A 20,286-nucleotide genomic window follows, 5' to 3' on the forward strand; every position below is an offset into this window, starting at 1 on the left:
TAAGAAAAAACGTTTTTATTAGAAAGTGAATAGCTACCACAATCTAAATATTTTCACCGGTTTTTATAGTCAAGGGGCATAATGACACTTTGCCCCTTGGTCATTTACAAAAACGGAAAAGCACAGAAATACTACAAATGTTCATCAAGGCACAGGCACATTACAGAAATAGCATTTTCACCCTTACATAGTAACATCCTCCCTTAAACTCAACCTTCTCTACTTTCCAACAGTACTCAACACTGCTCATAGGTACTGCAAAGATTGACACTTTTTCTCAATTTAAAGGATAGAAAGAAAAAATGGGTAATTTATTTATTTGTTAATCTGTCTGCAGCGCTTTCTGATCTCTCCCTTGGAACCGGTTAATGGAGATATATTACCCATCTTTATCATGGACTTGGCAAATTGCTCAAAGAAAAGCTCATTGTCCTTTGCATACTTCCTCACTAACTCCATGGATGCTTTATTCTTAGTTAAGAGGACCTGATCAGAGTTCAACAGACCCTTTGAAGCTAATATGTTTTTGTAGTAGGCGTTATCAAACTTCGTTGGGCTAACAAAGTCCAACACGAACAGATTCTGATCACCACCAGACCTTGGGCATCTGGGTCTCAATTGTGCAGCATATGATTGATCAAGAGTGTTGTCAGGTTGCCCGTTGCCTGATTGGTTGTACAGTCTCTGCCTGCAACTTGTGCAACGGGAATCCCCAATTGTATGACTCCTGCATCAGATGTTTGTATAAATTACTCAAAGATGGTCAGGTTTCTAGGGGTGTACATGGTCTGATTTATTGCGATATGAAAGTTTTTTTAAACCAAACAGAAAAAACTTTAAACCAAATCAAACCATCTAGATTTTAAAATAAACATCAGAAACAGTAAAATCATTTTCATTTTACGATTTGAATCGAATTATGCCCATCTTTTTGGTTTCTAGAAACCCTGATGGTTAGTTTACCAGATAAGGCTACAAGATGACTACATCAAGTCCTTGCAACTTGAACTTGGTGAGAAGTGTTTGCCATGTGCTGTTTGAGGAGGAATGTTGTTGTTAGATTAAGCTTCACTTAGTTCTGTGATAATACATCTTCCCAATATTCAATTGGATGCAAAAAAATAGATATTCATAATTTTATTACACTAAAAAATGATTTAAAATGAGAGTTAATATTTTATATATCATTTTAGATGGATTGAAGTAACTGTGAAGTTTACTGATATGGAGTGGCAAGAAAAAGTTTCTGCCCTCCCCATGAGACAAAGATCCCTTCGGTTTTTCATGTATCCCATTGTAAGAAAAGAATTGGACCAACTTTTACCTCTTAACCATTACCTCATTGTCAATATGAGGATATAGAGTCAAGAGTTATATCCAGAGAGGGTCTTGCAAGAGAGAATGGTTGTGGATGGAACTAAGGAGTGATTGATCAAGTGACTCGAACTTTTAGACCGTGAGAACACATGGAAAACAGTGGAGGTACTAAAAAGCAGGAAAAGATTGTGGGGCTGACTAAAATTTTAGAATATCCCAAATGATGGGGGGAAGGCCACATGGATTGCTGAGGGTGGAAGCTTGAGAAAACAGTTAAAAGGTGAAGTAAAAAGGGCGACATAAATGAGAGAATGGGGAAGAAAAATAGACGGTGGAAATGGTTTGGGCAGCCATTGGCGGAGGAGTTCCTAACTCTATGGATTGTCGGTTTTCTATCTTGATCGGCAAGAGAAATGTTATGTAAATATTGAGGTTTTTTGTTGTTTATATATAAAACAGCATTGAGTTATACAAATACTGGTGTTGCTGGTGTGCTACACTTTTCTGGAGAACAAATTCTGTTTGCAATGTTGGAAAGTTGTGTCACATTTCATCAGATTCTTTATAAAAGTCCCTGTCACCAGAATTCGATTCTACAACAGGTGTTTCGAAGCATACAAAATTATGAATATAGCTGGGTTGAGAAAACTAAAAATCTAATTTCCGCTGCAATCTGCTTCTTCTAACTCAGAAAAATAAGTGAATCAGTTTTCATGAAAGAATGTTCTGCATTATAACAAAATCTACATTGATCTTCATCACTTGCAACATCTCAACAGAATAGATCAATAGCAGTTACTCTGACTGTAACAAGCCCTGGAGCAGCAAAGCCTTGAGCTTAACATTCTCCATGCTTCTTCCCCTTTTAGATGCAAGCTGAAAACAACAGCAAAGTAGTATGGGATTAGGAGAGTAAATTACTCCCTTCAGATTTCGTGAAACTACAAGTTCTCACCCATTGAATTCCTAAACTACAATCGCCCACCAAAAACCCAACTCCATTAGAAAAAACTAATGGCCAAATGGCATAAGTGACATTTACTTTCCCAAAAGCTGAAAAAATAAAACTACTGATGTTTTTTTTCCCAGTGCAGTCCCTGCAGAATCACACTCAAAAAGGTGCGATTCAGGCTGCCAGCTTGCACCTTTTCAGGTGCAATCTGGTCAAAACCAAAAAGATCACACCTTGCTGGTGCAGTCTGACCAGATCACCAGATTGTTGGTGACCGCAGTCAGGTAATATGTAATTTTAAAAAAGTAAAATAATTAACTGCAATGACAAAGTTAGTTTTTGAGTGAGAATTTCTAGTTTAGGGATTCAAGGGATAGGAACTTGTGGTTTCCCCAAACCTTGGATGGGAAATTATAATTTAATCAAGGTAAGCAAAATGCAAACCGTTACTTCACAAGTATAAGAACCAAAATCACAAAAGAAAACATGAGTCACTAAATATATAGCCTTAATGATATTACTGCATTCTAAGACTTGCGGTAGTGTTTCACCAAATTATTATCCTCCTTTCCCCAAAAAGTATTATAAGAAAATAACTACAAAAATGACAGAAAATATAAGTCTTTAATTATCTGATTGACATCACAGTCAAATATATATACATTTTTTTAAACTGCAATACTGATTGCTCTACGTGGGGCACAGACTGTAATATGTTTAACTATTCAATACTTGTCCAATCTTTTGTCAACTACCCACAACCTTCCTCTTTTAGTTTCCTACCATGCTGCAGCTCTATTCAGCAATAACAAAAGCATATGACAAATACAAATGATTACCTTTGACTTCATGACCATTAAACAAATATATAAAATACAAAAATCAGGTCTAGAATAATGGATTATGCTATCACAATTCGCTAAAATACATTCCCTTCCTGTCTTTCCTCCATTTCCCCAATAAAAAAAAAAATTGTGTCCCCATGATAGGAACCCCTGCAAACTAATCAATCCACACAACAAGCAAAACAACCGAGCAAAAAAAATTATGAATTGAACTTAACAGAATATTGATGTGTGAATAATAGTGAAAAAAAAGAAAAAAGAGAAAATAGTTCTGGCAGCAAAGAGGTGCCCTTCCTCCCAAGGCAGAAGCCTCCCTCAAAATATTCTCACCAAAATTTCTCTCCTTTTTCCCCTCATGTTGCTGCCCTTTTTATTCTCTCATATCTTTATATCCTATCCTAATTCACACTTTATTATAATCCTTAATTACCTAAAACTAATTTAATCATAATCTTTCCTTATTCAAATATTATCATAATCTTTAATTAGAAATTCAATTCCATTATATGCATTATTATTCTAATCCAGTCACACCACTACAAGTTGCAATTTTGACTACAATGCTTTTGCTTCTCTGCCACCATCATGATGCAAAAAGAGTCAACTTTACAACATAAACAGCCACATTGGTCCTCATTAATTCTCTTGCTTGCACCAGCTTAACAGGACTTGCTTAAGATCCCTAACTAAGGAATATTTAATTGGAACTACAGGTTACTTGCCTTAAATTATAGGATCATCCCTTTCCCTCTTCCAAAAAGTCCTATTAGTTCTTGGATTAAAAGGTCCCTTTCCATCTTTTAATCAATCAGGAAAATACTAGGAGCTGGTTAAAAATTGATGATCCTTTCTACAAATATTCTGAAATGATACAAGATATTATAATCACACAGAAAAAATTGTGTTTCTAGAAAACAGTTCTCATACATTACCACATCACAGAGCTTCAAACCCTCCTCAACCTTACAGACTATATCCATTGATACGGCATATCAAAATCTTAATATAGCCTAGATTAATCTCAAATCTTCAAGTTCTAAAAGCAAATCATATCCAAAGCAAGCAACTATCTTACACAGCAGATACTGAAGAATCATCAGGTAAAACAAACTCAAAGATGCATTTGACAAACAGCTACATCCCAACCTGTTACTATTTCAATAACAGCATCTTTAATCATTCAAGCATATAGATTCCAGAGTCCATAATTGAAAAACAATTTTATACAATAGAACGAAATTTATTCACAAACTTAACACTACCTCACTCCAAGGAGACTTTGGCGCCAACCTCCTTCATTTTAGCAATAATCTTGTCGGCCTCTTCTTTCGTGACACCTTTCTTCAATAAGGTGGGAGATTTCTCCACTAAATCCTTAGCCTCCTTCAGCCCCAAATCTGTAAAACCTCTCACTTCTTTAATTACTTTAATCTTGGCAGCCGCATCAAAACCTTCAAGCTTCACATCAAAAACAGTTTTCTCCGCCTTCTCCTCAGCCTTCCCAGCGCCACCACCACCTCCTTTCGCAGCGCCCTTCACAGAGAACCCCATCCCCGGCATCATCACGAACATGTTCGGCATCTCCTTGATTCCCATTTTTTGCCGAAGCACTTCGGACAGGTCTGAGACTTCCAGGAGCGTAAGCTCCGAGAGCTCATCCACTATTGCGCACACTTTTTCGGACGGTTTCGGAGTGATTTGGAGATTAGCATTGGTAGAACAACTTCGAGGGAAAGATTTCAAATTTCGGGATAAATGTGACGAAATAAAGCGTAGGCATCTCATTTCAAGGTTTTTGAATTTAAAAATGGAGACTTTTCATATTAATATCAGATTAAGACAAGGAAGATGAGTACATTCATGGCGATGATCGAAGAAGGTGAAAATAAGAATTACTGAAACTCGCATAAACCCTACGAAGAAGAGGATTTATTAATATTTTAATTTTATGCCCTTCAAGTTTGGATTATTTACTGTATGAGCCTGGGCCGGTCCTTCCGGTTGGGCCTTGATTTGTTCATCTATCATAATTTCATGTACAAACTAAAATAATAATATCCAATTAAGGAATTTTAAAATAAGAAAAAAAATTAATAATTATATAACTCAATCATAAATTGTCATTTGAATTAATATAAATAGGTTTGTGTAATTTATTTGTATACAAAATTTTATTTTAATTAATTACTTCATTTGAAAGAAAGGTCGTTTGAATTCAGAATGATCAATTCGAGATTGAGTTAGAATTGTTCAAATTGTTAAACAGTTCAAAAAAATCACTTAAGTAGAAGAGTTGTTCAAAAGAAGAAGAATCTTTAGAGGAAAAAAAATCTATTAGTAAGGTCAGATATAAATTGTACTGATCTCAAACACCGTTTTGACTTAAATTCTATTCAATTGAAAAATAGGTTGGCTTAAGTTTTTTGAAACAAAATTAAAGATAATTGAAATTTGACTTAATCCTTAAGTTCAAAATTCAAAGTTTCGCTTAAATTTATGAGTCAAATTCGTAATTTACTGATAAAACGATATTGTTTTATTTGATAATTGATGAAATAACGTCATTTTGATAATTATTTTATATGACTTGAATAAATCATAAATCAAACTCAAATTAAATTAAATTATTTATCTAATTTATGAGTTAAATCAAATTAAATTTTTTTAATTCAAATTTATCTTAATATAAAAAATAAGCTAATTATCCTTATTTTAACTCGAGTTAAACAAATTCAATTCAAACCAAATTTCGAAATTAAATCAACTTAATTTGGGTTCAATCCATGGTCACTGCCAGGCTCATATTGTTTAGCAGGGACTCCACAATATATTTGCTTTGGGAGTTAAGCGCTCAAAATCAACCAAATTCATTACATGATCAATGGCTCACCCGGTTCGTAGTTGTGTGTATTATCACTTGTATTCAGAGATATTTAAACTATTAAATCCATTGTTTGATTTATTTTTGATACTATATTAAGACTTTCCTATTATTACGATTTAGTTAAGAAATTATAGAAACCAAACCTTAGATTATGAGATTAAGTCAGAGATGAAAGTGGAGAAAAATCTGGAAGAATAAGAAAAAACGTTTTTATTCGAAAATGAATAGCCCAACCACAATCTAAATATTTTCACCGGTTTTTATGGTCAAGGGGCACAATGACACTTTGCCCCTTGGTCATTTACAAAAGAACGGAAAAGCACAGAAATACTACAAATGTCCATCAAGGCACATGTACATTACAGAAATAGCATTTTCACCCTTACATAGTAACATCCTCCCTTAAACTCAACCTTCTCTACTTTCCAACAGTACTCAACACTGCTCATAGGTACTGCAAAGATTGACACTTTTCTCAATTTAAAGGATAGAAAGAAAAAATGGGTAATTTATTTATTTGTTAATCTGTCTGCAGCGCTTTCTGATCTCTCCCTTGGAACCGGTTAATGGAGATATATTACCCATCTTTATCATGGACTTGGCAAATTGCTCAAAGAAAAGCTCATTGTCCTTTGCATACTTCCTCACTAACTCCATGGATGCTTTATTCTTAGTTAAGAGGACCTGATCAGAGTTCAACAGACCCTTTGAAGCTAATATGTTTTTGTAGTAGGCGTTATCAAACTTCGTTGGGCTAACAAAGTCCAACACGAACAGATTCTGATCACCACCAGACCTTGGGCATCTGGGTCTCAATTGTGCAGCATATGATTGATCAAGAGTGTTGTCAGGTTGCCCGTTGCCTGATTGGTTGTACAGTCTCTGCCTGAAACTTGTGCAACGGGAATCCCCAATTGTATGACTCCCTGCATCAAATGTTTGTATAAATTACTCAAAGATGGTCAGGTTTCTAGGGGTGTACATGGTCTGATTTATTGCGATATGAAAGTTTTTTTAAACCAAACAGAAAAAACTTTAAACCAAATCAAACCATTTTAGATTTTAAAATAAACTATAAGAAACAGTAAAATTATGTGATGCAGTCTCATTTTACGATTTGAATCGAATTATGCACATCTTTTTGGTTTCTAGAAACCCTGATGGTTAGTTTACCAGATAAGGCTACAAGATCGACTACATCAAGTCCTTGCAACTTGAACTTGGTGAGAAGTGTTTGGAATGTGCTGTTTGGAGGAGGAATGTTGTTGTTAGAGCCACTCAAGCTTGCACTTCTGGAGTCTCTTCTTCCCAGTGGAACTTCCCAGCTAGGTCCACCAGTCTGAACATGCAAAACTGGTAAGCTTTGGCCATATTGCAAGGCCAGTTTGGCTGAGTAACAAGGCTCAAACATTAAGACTTACCAACACAGTAGAATCTCTAGCAGCTAGAGCCAAAATGTCAGCACAGGATACTGTCTGAGGACATTCCTTCTCTAGAGCAGATTTGATTCCATCAAGGACTTCAAATCCCCTGGCTGAATTCCTGTTAGGATTGGACCTTTTCTCACTTGTTATGGTGCCACTGCTATCCAACAATAATGATGCATCACACCCCTGTAAAACTTAACAAAGTTTGATGAAGCTGCGCAATATTTATGGATGAAATTAAGAAAATGGAATTTCTGGGAAGTAGCAGACCTTGACGAAGCAGTCATGGAAATGAAGCCTGAGCAAAGAAGCAGCCATGCGGGTTTCTTTTGCAACAGCCTTGGCCACAACGGACTTCACTATCGCTTGAGCTCTGGGACATGAGTGATCATAAAACTGCGGGTAAAGGAAACCACTGGAAGCCTTGCCACTGACGGCAATTAGAGAAAAGGCAATGAGGAAGCTCATGAAGTGAACCATTGATTGTGTGTTTTTTGTGTCTTTTACTTTCAAGACACAGAAAACTATAGACAAAAAATTGAAGTGTCAGAAGATTTAAGAAGTTGTTATGGTAAGAGCTAAGATGGCATGCATATTTATACAGGAGGGACAGTAGAGAAAAGAAGAAAGAGGGAAAGAAAAAGTTGGAATTGGTAATTAATCAGCAGTTTCACATCAATTACAAGCAACCGATCGGTGTATGTTGGTAGCTTTGTATCCTTGTAGGCTAACAAACCCACCATGGCAGACAGTTGGCATACATGTCGTCTTCAGCCAATTACTGTGAAGTTGACTTTTGAAGGTGATTTCCTTGGTTAATTAAGGTACGTAATTCTAAGTTCTGTGTAAGACAAATTACTACAATAACAATTAGAATTTGTTATATAGTTCTGTAATCCACTATAATGACATTGATTGAGACTGCATTTGGATTGGAAAAGTTTTTAATGTGATTCAATTAAAAAAAAAAAAGAGGCAATATTATATTTATCTCTAGTAGCAGATAAGATTCAGCTTAGATTGCCTAAATCATAGATGTATTTCTTTTAAGCTAGATTCACTAATTCTGTATAAGCCCTTCATATTTATAAGGCGAAAAGTTAAAGTTACATATCAAATATTTTATCTAAGCACTCAGAATCCAAATGAGTGTAGATTTTTAATTATATTATAATTATACCAATAATAAGATAATTGCATTAGTAATATGATCAGGTTTAATACAAGAGGGTTGTTTTCTCTAGACACGAGACAAAGTAGGAAAAAAATCTCATAAATACTGAAAAGATATTCTATGATGGGCAGTTCTAGCTTTTCATTGTCTCCGGTTTATAAAACATCTATTTGTGTTTTTGGACAATTAGAGAATATATGATGTGTTTAGTTGTTATTTCTATGGTTTGCCATTGAATTATGACATCCTCAGTGTTGGGCTTCGATCAATGAGAAATTTATTTTATGGTATAAAATTAACTTTTGAGATTAAACCATTTTCAGGGTTTTGCCGGATAGTTTATGTAAGGTTCGAAGGAGTTCATATTAATTAGCCAAGTTTTACTTGTCTCTTTGCTTATTTACGTGAAGACAGAGGCAGATTAGCCTTGCGTGCAATCCTGAGACTCCTAATATTTTTTTAGCTTGAAGGAAATAATTTTTACATCAGAGAAGGCATATGATTAACTTGAATATGACTTACAAGCATAACTTACCCACAGCAGAAGATTTATTATTTTGAATATATTCATCATTGAAAGGTGTTACGTTTTTCAACTTAGAAATTATTGATGATGGAGAAAGCAGAAATCAATGCTGTTGTTCTCAATCAAGAAGGAATTGAAGATGCTATAAACTACGACCATTGTTGACTAGTGGTTAAGCTGAGTCTCCTTTTTTAATGCATTAAAGAACAAATAAACACAAATACTAAAGTCGATACACAAGTATTTATATGAAAAACCTAAGATTGGAAAAAATCACGAGTAGGTGAGAGAGAAATTTTGCCATAAGAAAGAAGATTATAAAATGAAGAAGATATCTGGGTGTTAGCTCTTCAACCTAACTCGCTTGACATGTGTATTTTGTTTGTTATATCACTTTAGTAGAATTAGTCATTCTCATTATATGTGAAAAGATTTATATCACAGTAAAAAAAAACCTTTCACCCATGTGAGATTAGAGTTGGGCTACAAGATTAGGAGTCTAATCCTTCTATGTCTCTTCAAAAATTCACCTTTTCAATTCGCATACCTTAAATTCGAATAACTTCTTTTGGAATTCAAAAAATGACTGTACACTATGCTGACTAGTGCCAACTATCTTCCATTACTGAATGAAATGTTAATAAAATAAAATTACTTGACCTTGAAGAAGCCTCGAGATTGGTCAACCTTGTACTGTTTTGATATGTTGAGTCTTCTAGATGAAGACAAGTCTACTGGAGGCCAAAGTTGGAGGAGACTCACCTGCTCTGTGGAAAAACCGACGAGCTCAAGCTTTGTTTGCTTAAAATAGCCAGCGCCTTCAAAGACTTACTGTGTGAAAGCTATCATAATTAATGCTGCCTACAATCTTTACATTGGCTTTTAGAAATGTTCAGTGTCTTTCTCAGCACTAAAGCTTCAAGAAGACCATTTTCCAGAATGTTGCTAACGCTCTTCTGTTTCTTCCCTTATTAACATTTTCTTATTTTGCACACAATCAATTCGGTTACTTTTTTAATCGTTCATGGGAGTCAGTGATTGACGGGATGACTAATATTGAAAGTAAAGTTACTAATATCCACCCACGATTTGGTGGAATCCCGGTTTCATCCATTGAGTTTCTAAATTATAAATTTTCATCCAAAATCTAATTCTAATAAATGAAAAAATTAACAATCAAAAGAGTATAAACATCATTTTTTCCTCTCAGAATCTTGAAGAAAAAAAAAGTTGTTAGTTGAAATCATTATTCAAAATATATAATTTGATTATAATCGTATCAAATCAGTGTAATTCAATAAACTCACTTTTTTTTATTAAAAATTTGCCCAAATCACACCTACCGAGGTGCAATTATGGTTGTGGACTCACACTTGGATAGAAATTTCGATTGCCTCGATGCACCTAAAAAGGTGCGATTTGACATGATTTTGGCTATAAATTATCAATGATTGAGGCCAGGAGCAATATAATAATATCATAAAACAAACGTAAATAGTTAGCGATAATATGGGCATTTTTAATCTAACGTTGTGCCGACACATTTTGATTTAAACAAAATTAGATTTTAGGTTTATAGTTTAAATTAAGTAGGTGAAATCGAGGGTGAATTTTAGTTAAATCAAGTTTGAACAAAGGTTCAAGCTCAGTTCAAATCCAAAAATCTAATTTGCTCTATCTAATAATAAATTATCAAAAAAATAAAAATTATTGAAAATAAAAAAAAACTAGTAAAGATACGTTTATTATAATTGTCAATAAAAAGTTATAAAAAAATTGATATACTAATGATTTTTTTAAAGATATTCGAGTTTAAATTTGTTTAAATTGAATATCAAATTAAGTTTGAATTGATTTAATTTGGATCCAATCCGAATAAAAACCTTGAATAGAAAATTATAATTTAGTTTTAAAATCACAATCTCAACTAGCTTTTACCTGTTTAAAATTTAATGTGGATGGAGGAAGAATCTAATCTGATCTGACCTAAAGTAGGGTATGGGAATATTAGATTAATCTAATTGAATCCATAAGATGATAAAGAAAATAATAAGTTATTGCTAGGGTTGGGTAACTACTGCCTTTAGTTTCCAAAATCTAATCCGTGAAATGCAAGGGACTTGCTTTGCACTACGCATGCTGTCTCAATTTTATTAAGAGAAGAATATAATTAGCATATGCTCCAACTTTTGGCTGTTCACACAGCAACCCAATTTGACCGTTCTATTATTTTATATGGCACCATTGGATTGGATTGGATTGGATTAGATGTAGCCATCATTCTTATTAAACAAATTAACGTGACAGTTGGAAAATTACTTGTTATCCGATTTCTTTTGTCAGGTTAACTTTGCTTGGAAGTGTTGTTTTGTTTGTAAATGTGATTTGCATGGGCAACTCAATGTCAATCAAGGTAAAATCGATAGATTCATGTGAACCATGTATACTTTTTCTATAGTTCTAGACGCTGATTTCGCCGACAATTACTCATCAGGAATAAGAAGCTACTTGGTTAATTTTTTTAATTAATTGGTCTAAGATCGTTATCTGATTCAAACAAGTTAAATTTATACATAATTAATTTTAGTTGATCAAACTTTAAGTTAGTTTACAATCGACTCTAATATTGAAATTTAACTCATTAGTAATTTTTTTTTTTTTTACAGTTGATTCTTCTTCTTCTTTTCCGATTATTACTACTTATCAATTAATCAAACTTGAGCCAATCATTTTAGTTTCGAGTCAAACTTAAATTAATCATTCTAAATTTGAGTCAAGTTCAAACTACTTTTTGTTTATACTTAATTCAACTTAAATTTATCTTCTATAAATATAGCATACTATTGTATTTTCAAAGTTTAGAAGTGTATTCAATGAAGAAACTCGACACAAGACACCTCCTAGAGTCAGCTGAAAGCTATAACTTTCAGCAGTTTGCTGCCAAAGGTTAATGCGAAATGAATTTTAAAAACAAGATAGAAGAATGATTAAAAAAAGCTTTATAAACCCTTTATATATATACGTATACATGTGAAATCAGGCTCATACATGAAAAGTTACTTTTCAAGAGTTAACAAAACTGTTCATTTTGCAATTTTTTGGTTCTATGTCAATTCGCTGAGACCTTAAAATTTGCAAGGTAAATATATCTAAATTGACCCGTAATTTCTTTCATTTGATCTCCATGTTGCTTTAGCAGAAGCAGGCGACCGTTCCCAGGAGGTCTGATTCGGAAAGGATCTGTTAAGGCCTTCTGGCTGTGAGTACCTTTGACCTGCTCCACTCACCTATTATGGCATTCCAAAATTCAAACAAAAGTGTTAGATTGCACTTGAGATAGCAAATCGTATTCCAACTGGAGAAGTCAGAATAGGCACTTGGGTGAAACTGATTAAATGAGCTGCCCGGCTTAGCGATGTCCTTTTAACATGGACAAGTTAGGGTCCTCCGGGAGCTTAAAATGATCATATAATAATTTGATTAAAAAATAAACGACTACCATCTTATCAAGTACATTTGAGTTGAGTGATTTGGGTACTTACTGTTACCTTATCCCAAAGTAAAAATCAATCAATCAGATGCTGACATATCATCATTAATACTTAAATTAGTATTCATTATAAGTGCACAAAGTTTTATAGTCTCTCAAATCAGCTGTAGGTGTTGAAAATATCATATTTGGTCATATTAGTTTGTCCAAACAGATCTGTAACTCTCAAATCTAATTAATGTCAGATCAGCCAAAAAATAATTACTTACAGTTTCTAAACATGCAGAAAGTATTGTCATGCCTGGCAATGCATCAATCCCACGCTGCATACAATCAAATTTAGGTAGATAAGTGGACATAAATGTTTATACACTATAATATATAGATAAATAATCAAAAAGAATAGAGGAGAGGGAAAGAGAGAGAGAGAATTTGAAACACTTACCAGTTGCCCTGTTCGTGTCTTGTAAATGAAACCTCCACAACAGAATATGGCTGATGAGACGATGATTCTGCTCCGAACATTCATCCAATTTCAAAATTAAAAAATCATTGAATTAAAAACAATATTGCATTCAAATATAAGTTGTAAAGGAAAATTTATTCGAAGATGATAACACATGAATTAAGTTAAATAATTCCTCGAGTTCAAATCTTAACAACCAGAGAAATTTAGATACATCAGGGTTTACTTTTAAGTTCAATAAATAGAACTCAATGCCATCCTTAACAAATATGAAACTCTGAAAGCCTGTATAATGAACTAGTTAAGGTATACTTTTATCTTTATTACTAGTAAAGAGACCATATGACAGTTTTCAACCAGGAATTGATAACTTTACATCCCAAAAGTCACATATTGGTCATTTCCTAGTTACTACATTATCTCCTGTTAACATTTCACAAAGCTCTGTCCTTCCCTACTTATAATTTGGCAATCTATGTGCTGGCAAACAGAGTGACAAATCAGGTAGACCACACTGCAAATGCTTTAGATGTTTGCATCATGTGGCAATTATTTCATTTTGAATAATCTGACACATGCTCTTAATTCTTCTGAAAAACAACATGAATGAGAATTGCCATACATGCAAGATATCACCCCAAAAATAGCCCATCCTCGCATAGGATCCACTTCCTTATCCTGCCTATATTCTGCAAAGTTACAATAAGGTAGAGCTCAATCAAATTAGAAAATAACATGAAAAATCCCGAAACTTAAGTTCAAGGCAACAACACATGGTTTGTTACTAACACCTAACCTAACAAGTGTTTTTCTCTCTACCATCTTTTCTGATTGCTTATTTATAGAAATATCCTTCTGCAATACAATTCAGGAAAATGTCTGACGATATTTAGGAACTTGTTCAGGTTCAGCAGATTTTTAGGGAGACTTTACAAATATATATATAAGGGTGAGTTAAAGAACAAACAGAAATACAGAATCACATAACTGCAAAGGAAAGTGACATCCAAGAACAAAGAATCTTACTGTTCACACAGTGTGCCAGCAGGATGAGCAGAATGAGAGAAAGCAACTTAGCTCAGTAAATCAAATATAAACTTACCACACATTTTTGTAAGAAAAAATTGAACAGGGTCATAGCCCTTGACTGGTATGGTGATATTAACTTCATACAGACTATCACGAGCCCTCTCACCTACAAAAGTTAAAAGTGAAATTCAAAACATGATAGATTAAGAGGCATATCAATATCATATCAAGCAGCAACACCCCTACATCTCCAATTCACAATCAATAATGTGGGTGACAAAGTTGTAGCAGGGCTCCCCATTGCCCCTGAGCCGGATAAGCTGACCTTGAGACCCTTCTCTGGAAAAACCTGGGAACAAACACAAATAAACAGAGATAGAAAGATTATGCAATTTATTCAGTGTAAAAACTTCACATCCCCTAGACAAAGAGGAAATAGGATACCTCAAAATAAGGTTTTCCCACCACAGTGGAAACAGAAGCAATAGCAGTCATATATAGGGCCACATGAGTCTGTTCGGTCTTAAAGCTGCTTGGTGAGATATCAATATAAAATAAATTTCAGTCAAAGAATAAAATAAAGACAATAATCTTAATACAGATCACATACCTGAAATCATGGCGAGCCTTTTCAAAACCCGGTTGAGTCATGCCATCATAAACCTTCAAAAGTTCAAGTAATTCTTTCATTAAAAAGGAAAAAATTCCTCTTCTCTATACAAACTAACATATGTAAATGAAGTTTATATGATATCTTACAATTTCCCATGATCGTGGATGAAAACCAACCGTGAAGCCCTTAAATACCCGGGGACCTGGTTTCTCACATGGAATTGCAAGTTCAACAAATACTCTGCAACAGTGGAAATAAGAAACATTTAAACAAGTTAAAATACTGGACTTTCCAATTACTTGGAAAATAAATAACAAATAATTCAGCACTATTCTCAAAATCATAGAAGAATCTTTATCATCTAAATCCATAGATTCTGTGACTAGCATTCCTTTTGCTTTTCCTAGTTTCTCCCTAAAAGCAACAATTCTTGTCAAACATAGTTTCCGTTATATTTCAGAACCAAGAACTATAGCATTTCAAACCACTCCACTGCTACAAAGCCTAGAAATAAATCATATTAATCTCTATGTAATGTCAATACCATTACTCAACTATACTAAAAGTCCAAGAAGATATATGAAACATATTAATTTATTAAGTTGAAAAAAGTCAAAACCATCTCGTGCCCCACATTTTTCATTTTCTAAAGTAGACAATCCAAATTCTAAGGAAGAAAAAACCCATGTTGTCAAATGCATAGCTTGAGGCCCATCTATGTAACAGCACTTACAAAAATTTATTATGAAGTTTTTATTTTCTGTGAAGCTCTCAAAATTAAATATAAACAGAATCTCTATTTCCTTACTAATGCATCTTCGGCATATAACTCCAAATTCCAACATTGATATCACAGAAGTAATAAATTCATTTATATAATCTATGAATTGAAATCTAAATTCTAAAATCTAAAAAAAAAATGGATTTAATATAAGATAATTTGTTGCAAAGAAGACCTGCAATTTGACTCATAAGTAACGTTGCAAATGCATCCAAGTCCACCTGAGATAAAGAAAAAAAGATAACAACATAGGCCTTAAGTTGCTTCAACTAACAAAGATACCAAAGACATGAGAAGTTAGAATATTGTGAAAATGCAACGAAACAGTTTTCAGCTTAAAAGAAAATTTGAAAAAAAATCAGCAGGGTCTAGGTTAAACAAAAGGATTTGTTAGCATTTGTCTAGATAATGCAAGACCCGCCAAAGAATCAAGAAAAGAAAATTTAAGAAATTTATATTTGCAGATTTCAATCTTCTAATTTCATATAATCAGATTCCTTGTTAGAAGTCCCATCTCTTTGCCAGCCCCCAACCAATGAAGACAGAATGGCTATGTCTCAAGTTTAAATTTGAAAGTTCAACAATGAAAATGATGCTTTGTTCAGAACATGAGAAGCCAAAAAAAGTATAGGTTAGCTATGGTAAACTAGATATGCCGCATTCTCCTTCAATTTATTTGAATTTTTTCATAGTTTTTTTTTTATTTTATTTTAACAAGTTGAAAGATGTAGTATAACCTTTTTTTGAGATATTTTCTTCCCAGTTGTTGCAAAACTTACCATATTTCCTTAATACACTATTTAATTGCTCCAAAAAATGGAAGATAGAGCTCAGTGATATCAATGTGAAATTCACAAGATGTCAAACTGTCACAGAACGGTGGCATCTGGTCATATACAGGCCAGAAAGTGCGAGCCACCAGCCCCAAAATATCAGGAAAAAGAAGAACACAGAGAAGTAGATTTCATTATACATTTTAACCTTTTAAATAATACTTTTTATACCACTTTTGGTTCACATGCCCCCGCAGTTATTTCATTTTTCATACCATGACCCCTGTAAACGAAAATTTCTAGCCCTGCCAATTGTCATATCAACTCCATGCACATTTGAAACTCAAAATGAAGATCTACCAACCTTCACATTGTCCATTTAAACAATTCCCGCAAATAATATTTACCTGAAAGTACATACCAAAAGGTACAACAATTGCATATGTTAGAACAATGATGTACAACAAAAAATGTCATAAACTTTATTGAATTTGAAGAAACAATAGAGCTATGTGATTCCTACAATTCCTAACAACAAACCTGAGCCGTACGTCCCATCTTGTCATAACTTGACTCACAATTCAAAAGGTCACCACCGTAAAACCCCTAGAAACACAAGGAAATTTAAATATATTACACTTCACAAATCTCATATTATGTAGGACTTCGAAAATTTTTAATTTTACAGACAAAACATAGATATGTCCAAATTTTAGTTTAGAGTTTGGCAATAACTTGAAACTCTCTGATATACCACAGTGGGCAGAGAAATCAAAAATCTTGAATTCCCAGGGACTTAGGGAATGAATTTCCAGTGTTGTGCGGAAATCAAATGAGAGATGGACGGAAGAGAAGAGGGACAATTTGAAACTAGTTGTAAAGACAATTTTTTTTCACACAAATTCATATAGGGGTGTCTGTGTGTGAACACAAAATAACTGCAAAAAACTTGTAGATTGAACCTTTTAATAATAGGAATAATCATTTAATTCCATCATTAATGATTTCATTGTTAGCAATCAGTTTCTTGCACTTCAGGTAGCATACTAATGCAGTCTGCATGCTTAGCTATCATACTCATGAGATTCTGGATATTAACTCCTTTCTTGAATTGGAGGAATAATGGATCTCAAATGCACTAAGAGAATTGCAATTTACCCAAAGAGCCTCTACTTTCTGTTTTACAAATGAAAAACTAGCCAAACCTATCTTCCTCTATAGAATATTCTTTCACTTTTGACTTTTTCTCTTCTTCAATGAATTTAAAATACTTCTTGTTAGTATTTTCAGTCTTAGATCTTATCAAGATGTTACTGATCCCCACCAACACAACCAGAGAGAAAGCCTTTAACGATCAGGGCATTTCTACCAACAACACAATGGGAAATCAAACTGCACTAAAAAGGTCAACTACTTATGAATAATACTAAGCACAAAAATTGTGTCTGATGAGAGCTTACCTGAACAAAGTCAACATGGCCTGAACCAGCAACAAAATGGTTGAACTTATTAAATCGGCCAAAAGCTATGTATCCCTGCAAAATTCTGAGCATGTTAACACAATGTAAATTATTTTTACATAACTTGAGTGTATGTACAATGCAAACAGAGAACTGAAATTATTTTTGAACACATAGAAACTTAATAGAACAAACAGCTTTAAAGTAATTTAGTAGAGATCAAAATGCTGAAATTCTTAAACATAAATAAATCATTATCAATGAACAAAAACTGCAGAACGCTAAATTCTCTCACCATGAAGACAATACCCACTGCAATCAAAATAATCCCATTCAACAATTTTTTGCTATATTGAGCATCTAGTAATGCTCTCATCAAACATCGATAAAAATCCTTTGCCACATAATAGCAATGTCAGATCTAACATAAACAATTATCTTCACCATTATGATGGAAATAGACAAGAAAAAGACTCAAATATACATTTTCAATTACTCATTAGTATATATAACAGTTTTTATTTATAACTTGTGGATACTGAATCTGAGTTCTGGCTTTATGGTCAAATTGACAAAATTTTCTGAAAAACATTGCCTGCGTGCGTACTCTACTCATAGGTATATTGTTTAGCTTCACATGGTCCTACGACAATTTTTCTTCTTTAAAAGAGGATGAGAGTGATAGAGAAACAGAGAGAACTTCTCTACAGAAACAAAATGGAAAGAGGGAAGATATGGCGAGAGACCTCCCAACATTGGCTCCGTTGCACAAGTGGTCAACTTCTTGAGACTTCTATGCTTAAAGCAAAAGGTTGATGAAACCAATAAAATGCAAACGCAGTTGCTCCCATATAGTTTATCAGTTTCCAAGCACCAATTAGTGTAGAAAAAATAAAACAGTGAGGCTATGCCATGCATGCCTCAAGTTGCAGAAAAAGAACTATAAAAAGCCTAGAAATACTTTCCCAGCAATTGTACTTATCATCCTTTCCCAATTAAATGGTGGTGTCAACTACACAATTGATATAATGAAAGTAATCTATGCCAAATAAGCATAGTTAATTAAAAGCAAGGAAGAAAAAGCAGAATAGCTTAGCACTTGAGAATATGGTGTTCAAGACTACCGCTTGTGATCTAGTCTCTACATCTTTGCAAAATCGAACCACCAAATCAACACCCTGTAGCATAAGAAACTTAAGATTTATTACTCTCTTGACACTCAGCACTTATTTAAAAATAATATATGCTCATAATTGTTATAAAAGTTAGGTGAAAACATTACATTGTCTTCATACTCGAAATAATGTCCGATCCAGCTACTCTGATTGACAACTTAAGTGAAACAACCTCAGCAAACATTTAACCGAAATTTAAATGAAGCATACAATAAACTAACAACGGATGAATTTCAAGATGCTTGGCTTTGACATTTTAAAGTAATTTAGGATACAAAATCAACAATGCGACTGGAATTATCGAAAGCGTAGCAATTGGATCTCGGCACTGCAACTGCAACTGCTCCGAGTCCCTTTATACCAACAGCTGAACGAAAACAAGTAATCATAAACACAATCACAAGGCAGGCAGCATGAAAATGGTGAAAAAGCAGTCATACCTGTGAGTATTACCAATAAGTAATTCACTAAACGCACTTTTAAAAAGCATTTCACAGTCGGCGTCGCTTTCGCTTTCGCTTCCATGGATAAAATTTCAACTTAAAATTTCAATAATATGCGAAACCTTTCTTCGCTGAAGCTGGACTGCGGGAGGGCAGATCAAACAAATTGCTAGAAATACATTAATGACCTAATTACCCTCACAAGCAGCGTGAGCGAAGGAGACTAAACAAGATTTTGTTTTCGGCCAACCCAGCCAAGGTTTAGTGAATAAAATTTACACCCACTAAAATTTAAAAACTTAAAGACCTACCCATCTATTAAAATAATTGTCAATTAACTAAAAGTATTTTCAAAAATTAAAAATTATCATACTTTTTCTCTTAAATTTAAAAACCTAATAATTTTCTTCCACATAAGATTTGAAAATCACTATTTTCCTAAGGCTTTTTCTCCTCTTTGATGACCACATCTCCTTTTCGCCCATCGACATTTTCTCTCTCTCCTGGTTTTTCTCTTCTTTTGGTCTCTTATATCGTTGTTCCTTACCTCCTTTGTTGTTGACAAAGACAAAAGACGATTAGAGAGATTGGAGGGAGAGGGAAGTTGAGAGAGAGAGAAAACACCAATAGCCAAAGAGAAGATATAGTTGCTGAAGAGGGGAGAACAAACTTAAAGGGGAAATGGTAACTTTTCAAACCTTGGGTAGAAGAAAATTGTTAGATTTTTAAACCTATGGCACAAATGTGATAATTTTTTAAATATTTTTAGTTAAATAATAATTTTACCTTTCACTTTAACAATAAATTTTAACATATAGGTGGATATTTAGGTTTGTGAATGTTAATAAGTAAGAATTTGTCTTTTACTAAAATTTGGGTGGAAAATAATCTTTTCACCTTTGTTTTTTAATTTAAAATTTTATTTAAGTTG

General features: G+C 33.7%; 3 protein-coding genes and 1 pseudogene across 6 annotated transcripts; all 4 read right to left on the reverse strand.

Moving 5' to 3' along the window:
• Positions 1-1,058, reverse strand: LOC123199536 (annotated as a pseudogene).
• A 780-nt stretch (positions 1,059-1,838) lies between these two features.
• Positions 1,839-5,012, reverse strand: LOC123198736 (50S ribosomal protein L7/L12-like). Its single transcript, XM_044613493.1, has 2 exons — positions 4,377-5,012; positions 1,839-2,193 (listed from the first exon to the last, which is right to left on the reverse strand). The coding sequence occupies exon 1, from the start codon at positions 4,897-4,899 to the stop codon at positions 4,378-4,380; it is 522 nt and encodes a 173-aa protein (XP_044469428.1). The 5' UTR covers positions 4,900-5,012; the 3' UTR covers positions 1,839-2,193; position 4,377.
• A 1,173-nt stretch (positions 5,013-6,185) lies between these two features.
• On the reverse strand, positions 6,186-7,988 carry LOC123198727 (peroxidase 72-like). The gene is made up of 4 exons (XM_044613487.1): positions 7,696-7,988; positions 7,420-7,611; positions 7,172-7,337; positions 6,186-6,924 (listed from the first exon to the last, which is right to left on the reverse strand). Exons 1-4 carry the CDS (start codon positions 7,903-7,905, stop codon positions 6,512-6,514), a joined length of 981 nt encoding a protein of 326 aa, XP_044469422.1. The 5' UTR covers positions 7,906-7,988; the 3' UTR covers positions 6,186-6,511.
• Positions 7,989-12,109: 4,121 nt separating this feature from the next.
• Positions 12,110-19,571, reverse strand: LOC123199482. 4 transcript variants are annotated; one of them, XM_044614506.1, is made up of 17 exons: positions 19,353-19,568; positions 19,188-19,279; positions 19,020-19,058; positions 18,862-18,915; positions 17,738-17,812; positions 16,818-16,883; positions 16,642-16,684; positions 15,680-15,725; positions 14,870-14,963; positions 14,721-14,773; positions 14,555-14,639; positions 14,357-14,459; positions 14,184-14,276; positions 13,704-13,770; positions 13,061-13,127; positions 12,885-12,938; positions 12,110-12,412 (listed from the first exon to the last, which is right to left on the reverse strand). In XM_044614506.1, exons 1-17 carry the CDS (start codon positions 19,435-19,437, stop codon positions 12,275-12,277), a joined length of 1,254 nt encoding a protein of 417 aa, XP_044470441.1. In that variant the 5' UTR covers positions 19,438-19,568; the 3' UTR covers positions 12,110-12,274. The 4 variants fall into 4 exon arrangements, with proteins under 4 accessions (XP_044470441.1, XP_044470442.1, XP_044470443.1 ...); XM_044614507.1 differs by lacking the exon at positions 12,885-12,938 and having other exon boundaries at positions 19,353-19,571; XM_044614508.1 differs by lacking the exon at positions 17,738-17,812 and having other exon boundaries at positions 19,353-19,569.
• Positions 19,572-20,286: the final 715 nt, after the last annotated feature.

This window comes from Mangifera indica, chromosome 16, assembly GCF_011075055.1.
Source record: "Mangifera indica cultivar Alphonso chromosome 16, CATAS_Mindica_2.1, whole genome shotgun sequence".
Taxonomy (NCBI): domain Eukaryota; kingdom Viridiplantae; phylum Streptophyta; class Magnoliopsida; order Sapindales; family Anacardiaceae; genus Mangifera; species Mangifera indica.